Raw genomic sequence first — 19504 nt, forward strand, 5'->3', positions numbered from 1 at the left:
CAGGCGCCTGCCACCTCACTCAGCTAATTTTTGTATTTTCCGTAGAGACACGGTTTCACCACATTGGCCACGCTGGTCTCAAACTCCTGACCTCAAGTGATCAGGGAGGCTGATCACCTCTGGACGCAGAGGTGACAGAGGTAGCTGGCCTGGGCCGGGACCGCAGGTGGCCCTGGAGATGGGAAAGTGTCTGTGTGGAGGCGCTGAGCTCTCTCTTGGTCTCTCCTTTTTTCCTTTACTCCTTCCTCTTCACACCCCCGTGGCTGGAAGAAGCCTCAGCTTCCCTGAAAGCTCAGGGGTCCCACCCTTCTCGCCCGCCCAGCAGGAATGCCCAGGGCCTCTGCCTTGTTTCTCATGTTTTTCTTTTGGGCAGTTTGATCACTGATGGAGCAAGGAATGACCTTTAGATTGTGGGACTTTTTTTGTTGTTGTTGTTAAACCAAGAATGATTTCTCCTGCTTCCTTCTCCTCACCGTCGTCCCAGGCGGAGTTCAAAGGCCACTTCTCAAGCAGCTTTTGGCACCTTCAGCCTCAGAGTGGAATCTTCTAAAAGCAGGAACCCTACGTCTTTAAAATATTTAAAGATTTAAGATTTAAAGATTTAAATCTTTAAAAGATTTAAAAGATCATGAGGAAAAAGCTGGTCTCCTTCCCTGGAACTGGGAGAAATCGAGGTCAGAGGCAGGGCCCAGGCTCAAGTCACATAACAGCACTCTGGAAAACCTACATACTCCTATAATAAACGTCTACTAAATAGTCGAGATGCCATCCCCTAATTTGTGGGTGTGTGAGTGGATGTGTATCCAGTATCATAGTTCATGTTCAGATGTCCCGTTTTCCCCAATAACAACCTTTATAGATGTTTTTCTATTTTTTCCTGCCCATTATTCAAAGTTGTATGTTGCATTTGTTTTTGTCTTTCTTTTTTTTTGAGACAGAGTCTCGCTCTGTTGCCCAGGGGCTGGAGTGCAGTGGCATGACCTCGGCTCACTGCAGCCTCCACCTCTCAGGCTCAAGTGATTCTACTGTTTCAGCATCCTTGAATAGCTGGGATGACAAGTGCCCACCACCACGCCTAATATTTGTATTTCTACTAGAGACGGGGTGTCAGCATGTTGGCCAGGCTGGTCTTGAACTCCTGACCTCAGGTGATCTGCCCACCTCAGCCTCCCAAAGTGCTGGGATTACTGGCATGAGCCACCCTGCCTGGCCGAATTAGTTGTTAATAATGAAAATTTGACACCTTAAGCAACAAACCTTTTTTTTTTAACATTAAAATTTTGGAGATGAATCTGCCTTAAGAGGTATCATTTCTAGACTGTACTGAAGGATTATAGTGGACACATTGAGAATCCTCTTAAAGACCTGATGATTATCATGTAAGTGAATTCCAGCCCTGGGCTGTATGTAGAATTAGGAGAAACGGCTTAGGGTGGGTGAAGTCTTTTGTTTACTTTCAGTTATTCCACTTGCCTTCGACCTATCGCTTTTTTCTTTAAACAACCTTTTATTCACATATACTGAGGACTATTTCATGTGCTGAGCCCCAGAGAACCAGTCATCTGGCCATTTTGGAACTGTGAGTGATGTCACCAGCGGTGTGTGTAGAGGGAGTGTCCATTAGCTGTCGTGGTGGCAGTGGGATTGGAGCTGGGCGGAGACCTGAATACAGAGGTTGTGGAAAACCTGGGAAGAGTTTGAAGATGGAGTGCAGAAGGCCTTGGGAACAGGCTTGAGGGACAGGAGGCTGGAGGGGGGCGTGATGTCCCAGGTGGTGACAAGCAGGGAGACGGCGGACGTGGGGGAGGCTCCAGAAAGGTCTGGGGAGCCATGCGACGGCCTAGCATAGGGCAACACAGAAGCCACTGCAGAATGCTGAGCCAGGCAGAGAACCCAGGCTTAACAGAGCAACACTTGCCTACTCTGTCTCTGGCTGCCCAGCCTGCACCCTACGGATGTGCCCAGGTGCAACACTTCCCATGGGATGGCACGTGGTTATGACTAACCTTATACATCTAACATTCACGAAAGCAAGTCTGTCTCTGGCATCAATCCTGCATGTGGGTCAAAGGCTATGTGCATTTAGAATTTTTATGGATATCCACAAATTATCTGAATGGAAGCTATACTAATTTATTCTCCTACCAGCAAAGGAGGAGAGAGCTTGTTTCTCTAGTTTCTTCAAAATTCAAACTTTTTTTTGAGGCAAGGTCTCGCTGGTTTTGTTGCTCAGGCTGGAGTGCAGTGGCAAGATCACAGCTCACTGCAGCCTCAAACTGTGAGAATCAAGTGACCCTCCTGCCCCAGCCTCCTGAGTAGCTGAGACTATAGGCACGTGCCACTGAGCCCAGCTAAGGTTTTTAGAGACAGGGTCTGGCTATGTTGTCCAGGCTGTATTAAACTTTTAAAAAATCTTTGCTAATCTAATAAAAATGATCTCACGGTGACTTTGTTTCTCTTATTACGGCGTAGTTGAACAGCTCATATACTTAAGAAACATCGAATTTCCTACGAACTGTCCATCCAACCACATGCTTTGCTCATGTTTCTATATACATATTTATAAATTTATTGATTCCTAAGAGCGTCATATACAAGAGGGAAAGGAGCCCTTTTGTAGTACCAATTTAAAATCGTTGCCCCGGTTCATCACTTGTCTTTCTGAATGGAGGTTTTTTGCCAGGCAGCAACGAACAAGACAGTCTGCCTCTCCGAACGTGGGCGGCCAGGACTAAGGTGAAAGGTCCGTGGCGTCTCCGTCTCAACGTTTTGTGATGGCACACACTAGGCGGAGGGGGTCAAGAGAGGCCACACGGGCCCCCGGGGAAGAACCTAGAGCCAGGCCCGCGGTTGGCCCGGTGCTCGCCTGTCCCGTGGCCGGGCCCGTCCGTCCGGACTCCCCTCCCGCCCCCTCGCGGGCACAGAGCTCGTGTCCCAAAGCCCGCCCCGCCGGCCGAATCCAGAGGCCACCGTGAGTGGGGGCAAGTCCCAGGCCTGCTCCAGAGAAAAAACTCAACCCCACCCACAGCCACGACTGCCCAACCCCGCAAGAAGCGCGTCCGAGGAGAGATGGAGGGGGAGCTGCCCGCGCGCGTGGGCGGCGGGGTCGTGCCACGTGGGAGGGGGCCGCCCGCGGACTCCCCTCCTGCCAGACCCGCTCCGCGAGCTCCAGCTGCCCGTCCACGCCGCCCACATCCCGCAGTCCCACCCGCAGGCCTCGCCAGCCGCGCCATCGTCTCTCGCGCGCCCCCCGCGCCCGGACGCAAACTACAAGTCCCGCCATGCCCCGCCACCGCCCCCCGGCTTCCGGTGCTGCGCAGTTTCCGGAGCGGATCGCAACCCGGAGTCCGGATCCGATCCCGCTCTGCACATTCCAAAGGCAGGTAAAGCTCTGGGCCCCGCGCCTGCCGCCCGCCCCGGCGCGCGCCCCGCCCGTCCCGGCCCACACCGGCCGCCCCCGCGAGCCCCGGCGCGCCCCGGACCTGGCGCCCCCCGCCCCCCGCGCCCGGCCGCCGCGCGCCGCCCCGGTCCAGCCGCCATGCCGACTGTTCTTTGTTACATTCGCCGGCTGCGGGCACCGTTGGCGATCGGAGTCAAAACCCGGCTGGATTTCCCGGAGCCGCTCCGGGATCGCCCTGCGCGCCGCCCGCCCGCCGGGTCCCGCCGCCGCGGGCGCTCCTGGCTGGGCCCAGCGCCCCCGCCCCCGGCCTTGTGCCTCCCGCCCGCCCGCCCGCGGCCAGGCCCAGTGTGGAGCCGCGGAGCTGCCGGGCCGCGTTCTCCCGTGGGCGCGGCGCGGGGTCTCCGCCGCCCCCGGCCCGTGGCCCCGCGGTCCCTGTCCCCGGGCGGCCTCGTCGCCGAGGGCCTCGGGGATGTCGCTGTCCCCGCCCTCGGGAATAGCCCGTGCGGGGCGCACGGGAGGGTCCCTGGACCCCACCCCCGCGTTTAGAGAAGCTGAGTCCGGGTGATGGGGTCCCCAGGCCCCCTGCGCCTTATTTTCGTAAGACTTTTGGTGGCAGAGCGAAGGTAGCGAGGTGGATGGACGGGTGACGCGCCTGCCTGGGGTGGGTGGCCGGCCGTGCGGGGACTGGGTGCGCCCGCCGCCCAGGTGAGGCCCGCCTCGCGCGGACAGGTGGGGACGGGGCCACGTGCGGCCTCAGGCGAGAGGGGAGGTGTTCACGCAGGAGTCGGCGTTGAGAAGACAGAAATGAAAACTCATGGAAATAAATACCACTGCCTGGTGGTTAGACTCATCACCCATTTGCCTTCCTTAAGCCCGTGAGGTCGTGGATGGGTTTTTCCCCCACAAATGCTCAGAAATTGCCCCTCACCCCCAAGCTCCCAAAGAGAGTTTAAAACGGTAGAAACAAGTGTGTGATCAGAGACACGTGGACCTATGTGTGTATTTAAAGCTGCCAACCTTGTTTTAAAAAAACATATTGGCTTAAGCCAGACTCAAGTGAATTTGGAGAACCCAGCTTGGTTCCTGAAGGTGTTTTTAAGGATGACATGTAAAGGCGTCAGTGGTTTTGTGATGAACTCTAAACAGTAGCAGTGACAGTTCTCCTGGGAGAATGCACTGGTGTAGACGCGTTTGAAAAGGGAGGTGATCCCACCCCGGTGCACACACCGCTACCATATTTTGTTTCAAGCTCGGACATTTTCACATGTTCCACGTTTTCACTGCTTCACTCCCTCCCCAGATTTCCCGACATCGCTGCCTTATGGTGAAAGATTAAGAAGTACTAGCTCTATAATTTAAATTTTCAAAAGAAAAAAATAATTTTTTTTTAATAGTTTGTTTTTCTTCTTACATCTGTGATTCAAACTTTTTGCAGGAAAGTAGCAGGCAAGGAATAAACTAGTATGTCCCATTTGGGAAGCAGGCGGGATGGTTATTTCTCCAGAAGACAAATAAATAAATGTAATTATCAACTGTAGTTGGAAGGCTGCTAGCTTGTCTTAGAATAATTATATTTGACAAAGGACTCTGTTCACTTAGGATGTGGCGCTCATACCATTTTTGATGTCATTATCTGTGCAGAGGGTGAGGAAAGAACAGTCCTGCCATTTTGCAGTGAAGGGAGATTTAAGGCAACTGTGTCTTCCACCTGTGTGCTCAGAGGCTGGGATGGCGAGCAGAGACCCAAATGCTTTCTCAGACTCAGTTCCTCATTTGTAAAGTGTGAATGGCCCTGCCCAATTCACCTCACCTCACAGTGCTAGTGTGTGTAGATATTCATTCAGCCATTGGTTCATTCTTTCCACCGGTGTTTGTTGAACACCTGTTACACGCCCCAAGCTGTAGTGGATGGGAGAGAGGGCTACACCTTACACCTGGTGGACCTGATGTTCTGGTGGTGGGGGTAGGTTGGCAGGCGGGAGGTGGTGTAGACAGAAAATCATTAACTCTCAGTTAAGGCGGTGGGAAGAGCATGAAGAAAGGAAGGGGGGCAGGCAGGTGGCGGGCCAGGGATGGGGCACTTGGGGGTGGGACTAGAAGGGGCTGTGTGAGGAGGGGCCACAGCACAGACCAGTGCTTTGAGGGAGCCTCTGGTGGAACCGGGCAGGGTGGTGCCTGCTCTACCAGGCAGATGGTGGCAAGTGCAAAGGCCCTGGGGTGGCATGAGCCCGGGATGGGACAAGCCAGTGTGGCCGTGCAGGCGTGCAGGCGGGCAGCAGGGGCTAGGCCCCCAGCAGAGATTTTAGTCTGAGTGCCTTGTGGATGCCACTGAGGGGCCTTGGGCAGAGCAGTGGTGGGGATGGAGCTGAGGGGCTTTGAGCAGTGGTGGGATGGAGCTGGCATCACAGGAATCCAGGCCCCGCCTGATTCCACTCCACATAGTTTGGAGGCAGAAGGGGAGATGGGGCGGCACAGAGCCAGCTCCAGAGCCAGGCAGGCCTGCTGCTGGTTTGGTTGGGAAATGCGTGGTTTGGTGGGTGACTGGAGTTGCTGTTTACTGAAGTGCAGGTGATGGCTGTGTCCTGGGTGTGGGGGTGACCTGAGGGACTCGGGGGCCCTGTAGACCAGACATCTTCAAACTACCCTTCAGAGTGGGAGAAGCCCCTGCCCTGGGCGCACGTCTATTCCTCAAAAGGCTCCTCCTAAGGAAAGGCCCCTCTTGCAGTGCCGGTCCCAGGGTTGTGGGAACCACGGGGTCCCAGCAGATGTGAGAGCGTTGGGGAGTGGTTCCCCTTGGGCCACAGGCCTGTAGTACGCGGGAGCCTCTGCCAGTGGCATTCATGGTGATCGTTGATGGCAAGTTGATCTTTGATAAATTTGGGCTCGGAACTTGAGAGGATGTGGCACTGGGGGACTCTGCTGTGACCCAGCATCTTCTGCTCCCAACTCCTTATTTCTGGAACCGGCTTCTCTGCGCTCACATTTCTAGAAAGAGGAATAGGGACAGAGGTGAGCGTTTGTCCATGATATGTGAACTGATTGGGGGGAGCTCTTTCTCTTCCATGAAACACAGCTTTTATGTTAGATGATGTTTGTCAAAGCGCAGACTGCTCCTGTTTTGATTGGTGGTGTTTCAGTTGTAGTCTCACCACGTAAGGAGATTTTGTTTGAGGTGGACCGCTTGTCTGATGCGGGTCGCTAAGATCACAGTACCATATTTTTTCTGTACCTTTTCCATGTTGAGGTATGTTTAGATAAACAGATACTGTCATGTTACAGGTGCCTACAGTATGTGTATAGTTGAGTGCTGTACGGGTTTGGAGCCTAGGTGTGTAGTAGGCTGTACCATCCAGGGTTGTGTGTGCACACTCTGTCCTGTTTGCACAACTACAGAATCCCACAGCAATGCACTTCTCAGAATGTATCACCACATCGAGCACACACGACTGTACTGCAGTGACCGTTCGATCCAGGAGAAGTTAGCACAACCCCGTGGCTGTAGAAAATCAAGACAAATTCAATTTATATGCATGTTTGTGTTGCAGAAACTTACAGTGGGGGAGTCAATAGAGTAATTTCAAGCACGAATATACGACGCCGGGTTTGCATTTCGTAGTAACAGAAATAGGAGTTCCTGGAGGAAGAAGGGGACACTTTCTGGCCCTTAAAGAAGAGCCCGCTCATGTCCATTGTAAATAGATGGCCATGGCTGTCACGTTGTCGTGCCTAGATTCCGATAGATATGTTTACAAGAGCGACATGGCGGTTTTATTTTAAGTCAATATTTACAGTATGCTGGAAATGTTGTCCCTTGCAGCTGTTTAAAACTGGGATGAACGGTTTAAGCTGTCAACCGAAATGCAGGGAGTAGCGTTTTAGGAAACACTTCCGTGGGGATACTGGCAAAACTCAAAGAGCCTGGCTGCTCCTGGTTCCAGGTGCAGGTGGAGCTGCCTCTGGGGCCTGGGGAGGGCGGGGCGCCTCCAGGAGGCTGGCTTGGGAGTTGGGGGTTGGGGGAAGTGCTACATTCAGAGGGAAGGAGGTCCAGGTAGCCAGCTTGGGATACCCCCTGTGGAGGCTCTGGAGGAGAGGTGCAGACAACAAAGGGGCTTGGGTGGGAGCATGCAGGAGAGGGACCCTCCAGGGCAGAAGGGGTTTCCAGAGGAGGCAGTAAGGATGACTTAGGGTGCGGAGGAGCGTGGACTGGGCGGGGTCCCGCTGAAGCCACTCATCCTACATGAATCTTACTCAGAGCAGGAGAAGCTGAGATCTGCACCCTGGCCTGGAGTCCTCTAAGCCTGTGGGGTCTGATGAGCACAGACGGCTGGAGCCTGGCTTTATCAGAGGTGATGCTTTTCTTGCCTGAGATGCACCGTCTGTTCCTGGCTCCCTCTGACTGAGCCCCTTGTTTGCCGTGGTCTGGGTCTCCACCGGAGAGCTCTGAGTGTTGACCTATTACAGGCATCATCAGTAAACCTTGACTGAATGATGCAGCTGCAGGCAAGCTCAGTGTCAGTCCGGGGTCCTTCATTCCTGATGGGGGTTGGACCTGCAGGACATAAATGTGGTTGGACTTTAACTTCCCACTCACTGGACCAAGAGTCTGCTTTTGAGAAAGGGTGTTCCAGGTGTCACAGAACCCACTGGGCCTCTGGCCTTGTGTAAGTTTCTATACACACACACACACACACACAAATATATATATATATATATATATATATATATATATGTATATGGTAATTAGTTATAGTAGGTTTGCCTTTTATTGCGACCAAAACCATAAATGCTGTTGTAGCGCCTCGTTAGGCGAGAGGTTAACAGGGTCCTTGTTCTGAGCAGCCGCCTCTGCTCTGACTGGCAGGCGGTCCTGTCATCTGGATTCCTCTTGCCTCCCTGGGTCCTGTTCCCCGTACGTCTCCAGGCTTTGCTCTCTGCCTCTTCTCATTCCCTCTGCTGTGCCCTCCCTGTCCTCATGCTGAGAATGCATGAGAACCTGCTTTTTAAAATATGCTAAGCCAGCACTCACAGCCCCTCCACCATCCAAGCCCTTTAGGATCACTCAAGCCTTATCGTTAAGTGGGAATCAGACCTCCCACCGTTTTTTTATTAAACAAACACAGGACAGCCAGTTAGAGCACCCATCAGTGTGGTGGAGTCTATACTGCCTCGGTTTGCTTTTTTTTTATGTTCCGAGGCAGTCTTGCTTCATCACCTAGGCTGGAGGGCATTGGTGTAATCTCCGTCTCAGCTCACTGCAAATTCTACCTCCTGAGTTCAAGCAGTCTCCCCACCTCGGCCTCCTGAGTGGCTGCGACTATGGGTGTGTGCCACCATGCCTGGTCAATTTTTGTGTTTTTTGTAGAGATGGGGTTTCTCCATGTTACTCAAGCTGGTCTCAAATTCCTGGGCTTCAGTGATCCTCCCACCTCAGCCTCCCAAACTACTGGGATTAGAGGTGTAAGCCACCGCGCCCAGCACCGTTTCCATTTTGAGATGGTAGTGTGCACACCTTTCTCTCCCTCTTAAAGAACCAGATGTGAAAATGAGAACTATAGATATCATCATTGATGAAACTAAGAGTTCAGAAGGTGAGAACAGAGAAGAAATCATAAACAGTACAAGAAAACGGTGGGGCTGAGGACATGGTGCTGGGATGAAGGCCCAGTCAGTGCACAGCATCAAAGCAGGTCACAGAATTTCAGGTCGCAGGAGCTAGAGCAAAACTTCTGAAAGGTTCTGGAGGTAGAGAGCTGCACAGAAGAGATTTGCTGGAAGGAAAGATATAGGTGCATCAGCCACAACGCTGGAAGCTGATGGATCATGGAGTCCTTCCTTGGACACTGGGCATTAGGAGTGACAGTGACCAGTGACTGGGTACCCAGGCAGCCCAATTGAGGTGTGGGGGTAGAATAAGAACATTCACAGACATGACACATCCTCCCACAAGATACACCCCCATGTGCCCTCCTATGGAAACTACAGGAAAATGCGCTTTCCAGAGGCAGGGAGTAAACCAAGGAAACGGAAGCAGTGAGGCTCAGGAAGCAGCTCCACGTGCAGGAGAAGGGTGATGGGCAAGGGGTGGCCCAGGATGCAGCTTGTGTAGACCTCAAGGGCATGGGACAAGGAGGGGAGTGCTAGGAAGCACAGCGGAACCCCTGGGCCAGCTCATCGGTCTGAGCCGGTGAAAAACAGTAAGGATAAGCCATCGCAGGATGGGGAAGATGCGGCCATGGGTGCCTTCTCCTCCCGCCACCACCAGCAACAGGGCCTGTGTGCATGCAGCGCGTGAAACTGCACACAGACAGCAAAGACAAAAGCCCCGTGGGCTGGGCGCAGTGGGTCACGCCTGTCATCCCAGCACTTTGGGAGGCTGAGGTGGGTGGATCATGAGGTCAGAGTTCAAGACCAGCCCGGCCACGATGGTGAAACCCCGTCTCTACTAAATTTATAAAAATTAGCCAGGCGTGGTGGCGGGCGCCTGTAGTAGCAGCTACTCGGGAGGCCGAGGCAGAGAATTGCTGGAACCTGACCTCTCTACTTCACTCCAGCCTGGGTGACGAGAGCAAAACTCCATCTCACAAAAAAAAAGTCCTCGTGTGCCTGAAGCCACCTAATGGTGCTAGAAACCCGCTGTAATGCCCTTCCTTTCTAATCTCACTAAATACGGTGCTTTCGTCCAGCCGAATCCAGTGGCTCAGCGTGCCCAGCAGTGTGCAGTTTGCGTTGTCCTTGGCCCTCCCGCCCCCCCGACCTCCGCCTCTGCCCCACACAACAGTAGGAAGCAAAATGTATGCACAGCATACTGAACGTTTCTAATGCAAAGAACTGATACCTGTTTGCGATGATGGATGTGCGTATTCCCTGATCTGCTCGCTGTCCATTATAAGCATCAATTTGTACCCCATAATAGGTACAATTGATTACGTGTCAAAAAAATTAAAACTACAAAAAATAAAGCCCAAGTAAAAATAATAAATCAATTAACTTTAAAGTTACTGATGATGAACTTGTTTAAATTCATTATTTATTATTTTTTTTTGAAGAAAACGTATTAATAATGAACTTGTCAAGACAGCCAATAATATTTTCAGAGTCCTAATATATACATTGATTTAACTGTAATCATATTGGGAAATGAGGGGAGTGGAAGAGACTCTAAGGAAGCTAGCCTTTCATCTGCCGTAAGAAGTAGTAAAAATTTGAGATCCAACTTTGAGAACTGAGGCCTCTCAGAGAGGTCTTATTTTGAGTTGTAGAAGCAGATACAGCAGAAAGATGGAGGCTCGGACGGCCTCCCTGGAGAATGGGATAGAAAATGGGGGAGTGGAGAAGGGGCACTTTTTGTTTTTTAAAGGTATTTATATAGATAACTTTTTTTTTTGAGATGGAGTCTCACTGTCACCCAGGCTGGAGTGTAATGGCATGATCTCCGCTCACTGTGACCTCTGCCTCCCTGGCTCATGCAATTCTCCTGCCTCAGCCTCCCGAGTAGATTACAGGCGCCTGCCACTACGCCAGGCTAATTTTTGTATTTTTAGTCGAGGACGGGGTTTCACCATGTTGGTCAGGCTGATCTCGAACTCCTGACCTCAGGTGATCCGCCTGCCTCGGCCTCACAAAGTGCTGGGATTATAGGCGAGAGCCACCATGCCCAGGATAGGTAGCATTTTGATGAAACCAAGAGGTTCAGAAAGTGAGAAAAGAAGATAAATCATAAAAGAAATAGTCTAAGAAAACCTTGAACTATTTATAGTTATGTAATAGCTATTTGCTTTGTATAGAATAAACATTATTTTAGAGAAGATGAAAAGACTCGTAAATGAAAGGACCCGATGATCCATTGTGTCCTGGGGCCTTCCTTGCTGATGGACCGGGCCAGGCCTAGGAGGGTCCTGGTACATAGGTGTGCTGCTGTGCAGGTGGAGGCCGGCCGGCTGCCGGAAAGGCTGCACTCAGCAGAGCCTGTCAGAACACACCTTGTGTTCCCATGTCTTGAGCCTGGGTGCTGGAGAGGTGATACAGTCTGGAGGAATGGCAGCCGTCCCAGGGAAGGAGGCTGCTGTTTGGCTGTCAGTGGTAACGACAGAAGACCCCTGTTCGTGTCTGTCGTGTTTCAGGACACGTGGAGAGGGACACTGGGCTCTTCGTGTCTACTTTCGAGACCCACTGTGGGCCTGTAGGTCCCAGATTGGGAACCAGAGGGTCAGTGAGCGGCTCTTGGACACATCTCTGGGCAGTGAGATGTCTGACACGGAGCCACTGAGCCCTGCCAGGTCCTGCCAGGTCTCCTTCTGGTGTGCCATTGCCTGCGACTGGAATCCTGCCCTGCCTCCTGTGGGATTACTCCAGTGGCGGAGGAAGGGTATGAGCCCGGACAGGGACAGCCTGTGGCTTTAATAATGGCAGCTGCTACTCGAGAGGGACAGTGACAGGGAGGGCGACCCTAGGCGGAGGCAGAGGTGGTGGTGTGGGAGGCGAGGGGGTCCTGTGGGAGGAATGCACGGCCAAGGACGGTCCCCCAAACACTTCTGGGACATGTGGGACCCCTGGATGAGGCTGGAAGAAAGCATTGTATTTAATGAGAAATGAGATTACAAAGGGAGTTACCACCGGCTTATAGAATGCATGCATTTTAACTGCTGGGTAGCAGGCAGTGAGGAGTGGTTGCTCTATGACGCCATTTCATCACAGCCTTGGAAGCTGGGTCAAAAATCTCTGTCTACACATCCGTATCTGTGTTTTATCCTTGTTTTGTGAGATGGTAACAGTGAGCAGAAATGTGGAAGTTGTGTCAGCTGAAAGGCACTTGGTGAGTCCTAGGCCCCCCCATTTTATCGTAAGGTAAGGACACTGAGGCCCACGGAGGGGCCATGACTCACTGAGGTCTTTCTCATCTGGTGAACGGCAGAGGCGGACTCATACCCTGGGCCTGGCATCTAGTCCTCTTGGAGCAAAGCCAGGCCCTGCCCCTCTGCTGACCCCAGGAGTCTGCAGTGTGGACCATCTTTTTTAGCACATTCATCACTATGTGCAAAAGGTGCTCTTTGCCCAGATAAATTTGGGAACCCGCTGGACAGAACACGTCTCAGCTGGGCGCAGTGGTTCAGGACTGTAATCCCAGCACTTTGGGAGGCCTAGGTGAGCAGACCTAGAGATCGAGTCAAGAGATCAAGACCATCCTGGCCAACACAGTGAAACCCCATATCTACTAAATATACAAAAATTAGCTGGGCGTGGTGGTATGTGCCTGTAGTCCAGGTGCTTTGGAGGCTGAGGCAGGAGAATTCCTTGAACCCGGGAGGTGGAGGTTGCGGTGAGCCTAGATCGCGCCACTGCACTCCAGCCTGGGCGACAAAGTGAGACTCTGTCTCAAAAAAACAAAACAAAACAAAAATCTCAAGAGATTGTTGTTGTGGGACTTCTTGGGGCCTTTCTTCCAGTGTGTGTCGTGACTCCAGAGTGGGAATGTGTGGGGCTTCACAGATTGACTTAGCCAGAGTCCCTCTCCTCCTGCCCACAGGCCCCTGAAGGCCCCCACAGCATCTTTCAGGATGGTTCTGCGGCACATGTTTTTGAAAATACATTTGCTTTTTCCCCTTAGTGAGTGCTTTTGATGCTGTGACGATGCCCCGTGCCCAGGGGGAAAGATGCGCCTCCTGCTTCCATAAGCCTTCCCTGAGCCTCGAGAGCAGGGCTGGCTTCTGAGCACTTGAGATGTGTCCGGTCCAAATTAAGATAGGTGGTAAGGGTAAAATATACACTGGATTGCTAAGGCTTAGTATGAAAAAGTTCCTTAATACCTTTTTATATCTTTTAAAAATACTTTTATTAATGCTGACATTATATTTTGGATTTACTAGATTAATAAAATGTTACTAAAATTACATTGTGAATCATAGCGAGAATTTTTATGGTGTAAAACAAGATTATTCTAAAATTTCTATGGACAGGTAAAGGAACTGGAATAGAATGGCTGGAGCAATTTTGCAAAAGAAGGATAAAGTGGGAGGAGCTCTTCTGCCCAGCTTTGAGACTTGCAGTGAAGTTACAGTCATCAAGTCTGCATTGGTTGACCTCTGCTGAGCATGCTGCTGCTGGAGAGGTCAGTGGACTAGCAGGGAGCCCCAGGTGTAGACTCACATAAGTGTGGGCACCTGGCTTGGACAGAGGCACAGGAGCCACTCAGCAGCGCCGAGGCCATGGGGCACAGGAGGCAGAAAAGTGGACCTTAGCTCAGCCTTTCAGCATATACAAAAACTATTTCAGATTGGATAACAGATTTAAATGTAAGTTGTACAATTACAAGGCTTTTCTAGCTGGGCATGGTGACTCATGCCTATAATCCCAGCACTTGGGAGGCCAAGGTGGATAAATGTCTTGAGCCCAGGAGTTCAAGACCAGCCTTGGCAACATAGTGAGACCCCCGTCTCTACAAAGAAATAATAATAATAATAAAAATAGCCAGACATGGTGATGTGTGCCTATAGTCCTAGCAACTCAGGAGGCTGAGGCAAGGAGAGCGCTTGAGCCCTGGAGGTAGAGGCTGCAGTGAGCCGAGATCATGCCGCTGCTCCAGCCGGGGCGTCAGAGTGAGAGTCTCTCTTAAAAGCAAAGACTTCTGGGAAACGTAGGACAAAGTCTTCGGAACCTTGGGCTTGGTGAAGAGAGGTGTTAGATGCGATACCAGAGCAGAGTCTGGAAGGGAAAGTCAATCCATTAGGCATCAACAAAGTTAAAAACCATCGCTCTGCAGAAGACCCTAACACTGGGAGTAGGAGGGATGAAAAGCCCCAGACAGGGAGAAAATACTTGCAAACTACTTGTGACAAAGCATCTACATATACAGATAAGGAACTCTCAAACACATCAGTAAAATAACCCTGTCGGTCCAACCAGAAAATGGGCAAAAGAGCCATGCACGGTGGCGCACGCCTGTAATCCCAGCACTTTGGGAAACCGATGCGGGCGGATCACGAGGTCAAGAGATCGTGACCATCCTGGCCAACATGGTGAAAAACCCCATCTCTATCAAAAATACAAGAATTAGCTGGGTGTGGTGGCGTGCACCTGTAGTCCCAGCTACTTGGGAGGCTGAGGCAGGAGACTCGCTTGAACCCAGGAGGCGAAGGTTGCAGTGAGCCAAGATTGCGTCACTGCACTCCAGCTGGGTGACAGAGCGAGACTCCATCTCAGAAGAACACAAAAATTGGCAAAAGACATGAAAAACCCCTTTTGCTAAAGAGGATTTATTAATACATGTGGCCAGAAGCACATGAAAAGATATTCAGCGTCATTAGCCACTAGGGAAATGCAAATTAAAACCACAAGGAGACACCACTTCACATCTGCCAGAATGGCACCGCTGGGGCTGGTGAGGCTGCTGAGAAACTGTCTCTCCTGTGTCGCTGGTGGGAGTGCAAAGTGCTACAGCCTCTCCGGAAAACAGCCTGTCAGTTTATTAAAAAACGAAGCATCCTCCTAACAGATGACCCAGTCATTGCACTCTTGGGTGTTTATCTCAGAGAAATGAAAACTTACTACAAAAGAACCTGTACACGATTGCTCCTAACAGCTTTATTTGTCACAGCCCCATGTGGAAAAAAAACCCAAGTGTCCTTCTCTGTGTGTGAGGGAATTGCTAAACAAATGGTGATGCACTTGAACCACCGAATATTATTCAGCAATAAAAAGGAATGAGCTTGTGATAGAGGCAACTTCCTGGAGGGATCTCCAGGGTGTTATTTGAATTAGAAAAAGCCAATCTCAAAAGTCACAGGTATCTCATTTATATGACTTTTTTTTTTTTTTTTTTTTTTTTTTTTTTTTTTTTTTTTTTTTTTTTTTTTTTTTTTTTTTTTGAGACAGTCTTGCTCTGTCACCCAGGCTGGAGTGCAGTGGCACAATCTTGGCTCACTGCAACCTCTGACCCAGGTTCAATTGATTCTCCTGCCTCAGCCTCTCGAGTAGCTGGGATTACAGGCACCTGCCACCACGCCTGTATAATTTTTGTATTTTCGGTATAGACAGGGTTTTGCCCTGTTGGGCAAGCTGGTCTTGAACTCCTGATCTCAGGTGATCCACCTGCCTTGGCCTCCCAAAGTGCTGGGATTACAGGTGTGAGCCACCACACCCGGCCTATACAACATTTTTGAAATGACAAAATTGTAGAGATGGAGAACACTATCTCCAGGCATTTGTCTTTTAAAATTGTGAAGCTTTCATTTCCCAGTATTTCAAAACCAGCTTTTTCTAAACCTCCTCAGCCTTGCAGATCACATTAATAAATAGTCTTTAAACTATTTTTCAAGCTAGGCACAATGGCACATGCCTGTACTCCTAGCTCTGCGGGAGGCCGAGGCAGAAGTGTCGTTTGTGCCCAGGAGTTTGCAGCCATAGTGCTATCTTCAGGCCAGTGAAAAACCACTGCGCTCCAGCCTAGGCAACAGAGTGAGACCCTGTTTCTTAAACAAGTTTCTATTACATACTTATATAAACACATATTTGCATATACATAGAAAAATCAAAAAGAATATACCACACATTTCTGTCTCACCTGTTCTGCTCAGGTGTGTGGAGCCTCAGCTTGCTTTCCTTTCACTGCTGTCAGGACCCTTTGCACAAGACTTTTCCTGGGGGAACAGGAAAATCCGCCCCAGCCCTGGGGAAGATTGTGAACGGAGATGGTCAGCGCTAGAACAGGAAGGAGTTTTGTCTTAAGTCTTCAGTGTTAGGGGTGTGGCTGCGGGCGCAGCGGAGGCCCCTGAGCGGCTGCCTTCTGCAGGGTCCCTCTGTGTGGACAGAACATCTGTGCGAAACGCAGCTAGTCAGTGAGGTTTCTGAGCTGAGGGTGTCGGGCGTCTCCCCACATCTCAGAGCTCAGCACAGAAAGGCGTCCCCGCTCCCTCAGCCCCTGCCTGGGGAGGTTACCCTCCCAGGTGAGCAGGTTGTGGTTGAACCTGGCGGGGCACAGCCATCTGGTCACAACAGAAAGTTCACATTCCTTGTTCTGGACCTTCCCGCTCTGCACTGAGAAGTGAGTGGGCAGGGTGTCCCCAGGGAGTGGAGGCGTTCTGCTGGCTTCTCCGCAGAAGTCAAGATGCACGTCGGGGGTCCAGGCAGATCTGGGTTCCACTGGCCCTCTCTCGTTTCCCTGTGCAGGCCCCGGTCACATCCTCTCTTGTGTGGCGTGTGTGGAAGGGGAGAAGCTTTGTGTTCGTTCTGCTGCCCCAGCTGAGCAGCCCTTCAACACCACGCGGCCATGGCGGGCGCCCCACGAGTATCTGGACAGGAAGCGGACGCCGTTTTCTTTGAGCTGATAAGGTGTTCTCACTGCGGTGCCAGGCAGTTTCCTGAAGAGCTGCAGATTCCAAGAACAGCATGGTTGGCTTGCAAGATTTCTCCAGCAGCACAGGCTTTGTTTGAATGTTCTTACAAGTACATAACCTGGAAACCCATAGCCAGGCTTAGTGTCAAGTGGAGGGAAGGCAGCGGCCTGGCCAAAGCCAGACCAGGGTGGTCCCTGGAGGCCACTAAGGAGAAAGACCCCAGGCCGAGGCCACCTCCTGTTGTGGGCTGGGGATGTCAGAGGCCACGCGCAGGCCGTTGTGGTAGCATTGGAACCTTGCACCCAGCAGGTGCCCTGTAGATATCGAAAGAAATGATATAAAAGTTTAAAATCATTTTTATATGGAACATGTAAAATTTGTCTTCAGATATTAGTGCTAATCTAACCAAACTTTTGAACTTTCTTGGCATAACTCGTGCAAACAAAGCATTGGAACTTTCCAAGCACTCTCAATTATCTGGAGGTGAAGAGGGCGTCAGGTCATAAGATTTATCAGGGCTCTCCCGTACATAGGGTGCGACACACAAAGTACATAAGAACTGAACAGAGGGAGTGGGTGGAAAAAATCGGTTTTAAACTTCCGTGTTTCGTGGTTAAAGAGCTAGTAGAGGCTGGGCATGGCAGCTCACACCTGTAATCCGAAGTGGGAGGCTGAAGCAGGAGGATCACTTGAGGCCAGGAGTTTGAGACCAGCCTGGCCAACACCGTGAGACCAACTCTTTACAAAAGATTGAAAAATTGGCTGGGCGTGGTGGTGCGTGCCTGTAGCCCCAGCTACTTGAGAGGCTGATGCTGGAGGATCGCTGGAGGCCATGAGATTGAGGCTGTGGTGAGCTGTGATGGCACCGTGATATTCCAGCTTGGGTGACAGAGCGGGACCCTGTCTCAAAATAAAATGAAAGAAAATAAATCTAGTAGAAAAAACAGACTGGGTGCATGACATTATGTGACAGCTGAGATAGTGGTTTGGGAAGAGTCAACTTTTTGGGGGGATCACAGAGGAGGTGGGAGTAATTGAAGGGAAGAAGGTTCTAGGAGGGTGAGGTTAGCGCTCTGTCCCTTGGTGGGACCTCCGTGGTGAACTGAGGGGACGTGGCCGTGCCTGGGGTGTATTAACGGTGCACCAGGAAGTGGCCGATTATTTTATCAGACATCAGTCTCTCCCATGTGCCAGTGCCAGCGAAGGCCCAGGTATATTCTTTTTTTTTTGAGACAGAGTCTTAACTCTGTTGCCCAGGCTGGAGGGCTGTGGTACGATCTCAGCTCACTGCAACCTCCACCTCCCAGGTTCAAGCGATTCTCCTGCCTTACCCTCCTGAGTAGCTGGGATTACAGGCATGCACTACCGCGCCCAGCTAATTTTTGTATTTTTAGTAGAGATGGGGTTTCCCCATGTTGGTCAGGATGGTCTTGATCTCTTGACCTCATGATCTGCCTGCCTCGGCCTCCCAAGATGCTGGGATTACAGGCGTGAGCCACCATGCCCGCTGGGTCCAAGTATATTCTGCTGTGCAAGGCTGCCACAGGTCTTGCTCTCTTGGCCCATGATGTGTGGTGGGAGAGACGTGACATCAGTAACACACAGCCATGGCTACACGGTGACAGCTGCGGAGGAAATCACAGAGCGCTTTTAGAAAGTGCGCCGCACTTTGGACAGGTGGATCAGGGAGACCCCTCCCCACCCCTCCGCCCCAAGAAGTGACGTTAAGCTAAGACTGAGGAGTGAGCAGGCTTTGCAGAGAGGGCTGGAGTGGATTCCGGCCAGGGGGCGAGCACATGCAAAGGCCCAGAAGCAGGACCCAGTTTGGCGGTTCCTGGAAGTGTGGCCGGAGAGGGGGTGGGTGAGGGGCAGTGAGAAGGCTGTCAAGAAAGGCAGTGCCTGGTCGTGTGCAGAGTTTGGGCTTTGTTCCTGGGACAGTGGGAAGCCGATGACGCATGAGGCTGGCAAGCGGTATATTGGATTTACGTTCTCTGCTATGTGGAAAATGGGTTGGTGGCCTGGGCAGAGGAGGAAGAGTTACCTGGAGACCCTTGCAGCCTTACAGGTGGAGAAAGTGGGCTGTGGCCAAGGGAGGCAGTAACGGGGGCTGCAGGTGGAGTGGTTGTGATGGCGAGTGTGAGAGGGAGGCTAGAGAGGTCCCGGGGGTTCCAGGTCTCTCTGACAACCACGTCCCAAGATGGAGGAGGTGGGGACAGAGTGACATCGTCAGGGAAGCCAGGACAGCCCAGAGGTTTACTTTTTACATGTTGGTTTTTGGGTTGGCTGCTGCCTTTTGAATGAAGATGCAAATGGTTTTCCTTTTATAGATTGCAGTTTTGGTGACAAGTTTAAAACTGTGGCTGGCCCTAGAACCCAAAGATTTTCTGTTTTTCTAAGTTCTATTATTATTTGATATTTTATGTGTTCAGGCTATGATCCATTTTGAGTTAATTTTCTAATGAGTTATGAGGTTATGGTTTATTTTTTCCCTGTGGGTGCCCAGTTGCTCCAGTACCATCTGTTGAAATGGCTGCCCTTCATCACTTGGATTACTTTGTCTTTGTAAAAAATGCAGGCTGGGCGCGGTGGCTCACTCCTGTAATCCCAGCACTTGGGGGGGATTACTAAATCTTAATTTGAGGTGAGCAGATCATGAGGTCAAGAGATCAAGACCATCCTGGCCAGCATGGTGAAACCCCATTTCTACTAAAAATACAAAATTAGTCCAGCATGATGGCATGCGCCTGTAGTCCTAGCTACTCGGGAGGCTGAGGCC

The 19504-nt window shown here is 51.3% G+C and overlaps 1 protein-coding gene across 5 annotated transcripts in view; it reads left to right on the forward strand.

Moving 5' to 3' along the window:
* The first annotated feature begins 3184 nt into the window (after positions 1-3184).
* PRDM15 (PR/SET domain 15) overlaps positions 3185-19504 on the forward strand; it is an 83534-nt gene continuing 67214 nt past the window's right edge. For 2 of the 5 annotated variants that reach the window (XM_017538608.2, XM_017538609.2), the window contains exon 1: positions 3185-3383. In XM_017538608.2, the coding sequence (XP_017394097.1) occupies positions 3282-3383 (102 nt within the window). In that variant the 5' untranslated portion in view covers positions 3185-3281. The remainder of the gene's footprint in view (positions 3384-19504) is intronic. The other 3 variants (XM_037742059.1, XM_037742064.1, XM_037742062.1) reach the window with 2 other exon arrangements.

Source organism: Cebus imitator, unplaced genomic scaffold, assembly GCF_001604975.1.
Source record: "Cebus imitator isolate Cc_AM_T3 unplaced genomic scaffold, Cebus_imitator-1.0 Scaffold112, whole genome shotgun sequence".
Lineage (NCBI taxonomy): Eukaryota > Metazoa > Chordata > Mammalia > Primates > Cebidae > Cebus > Cebus imitator.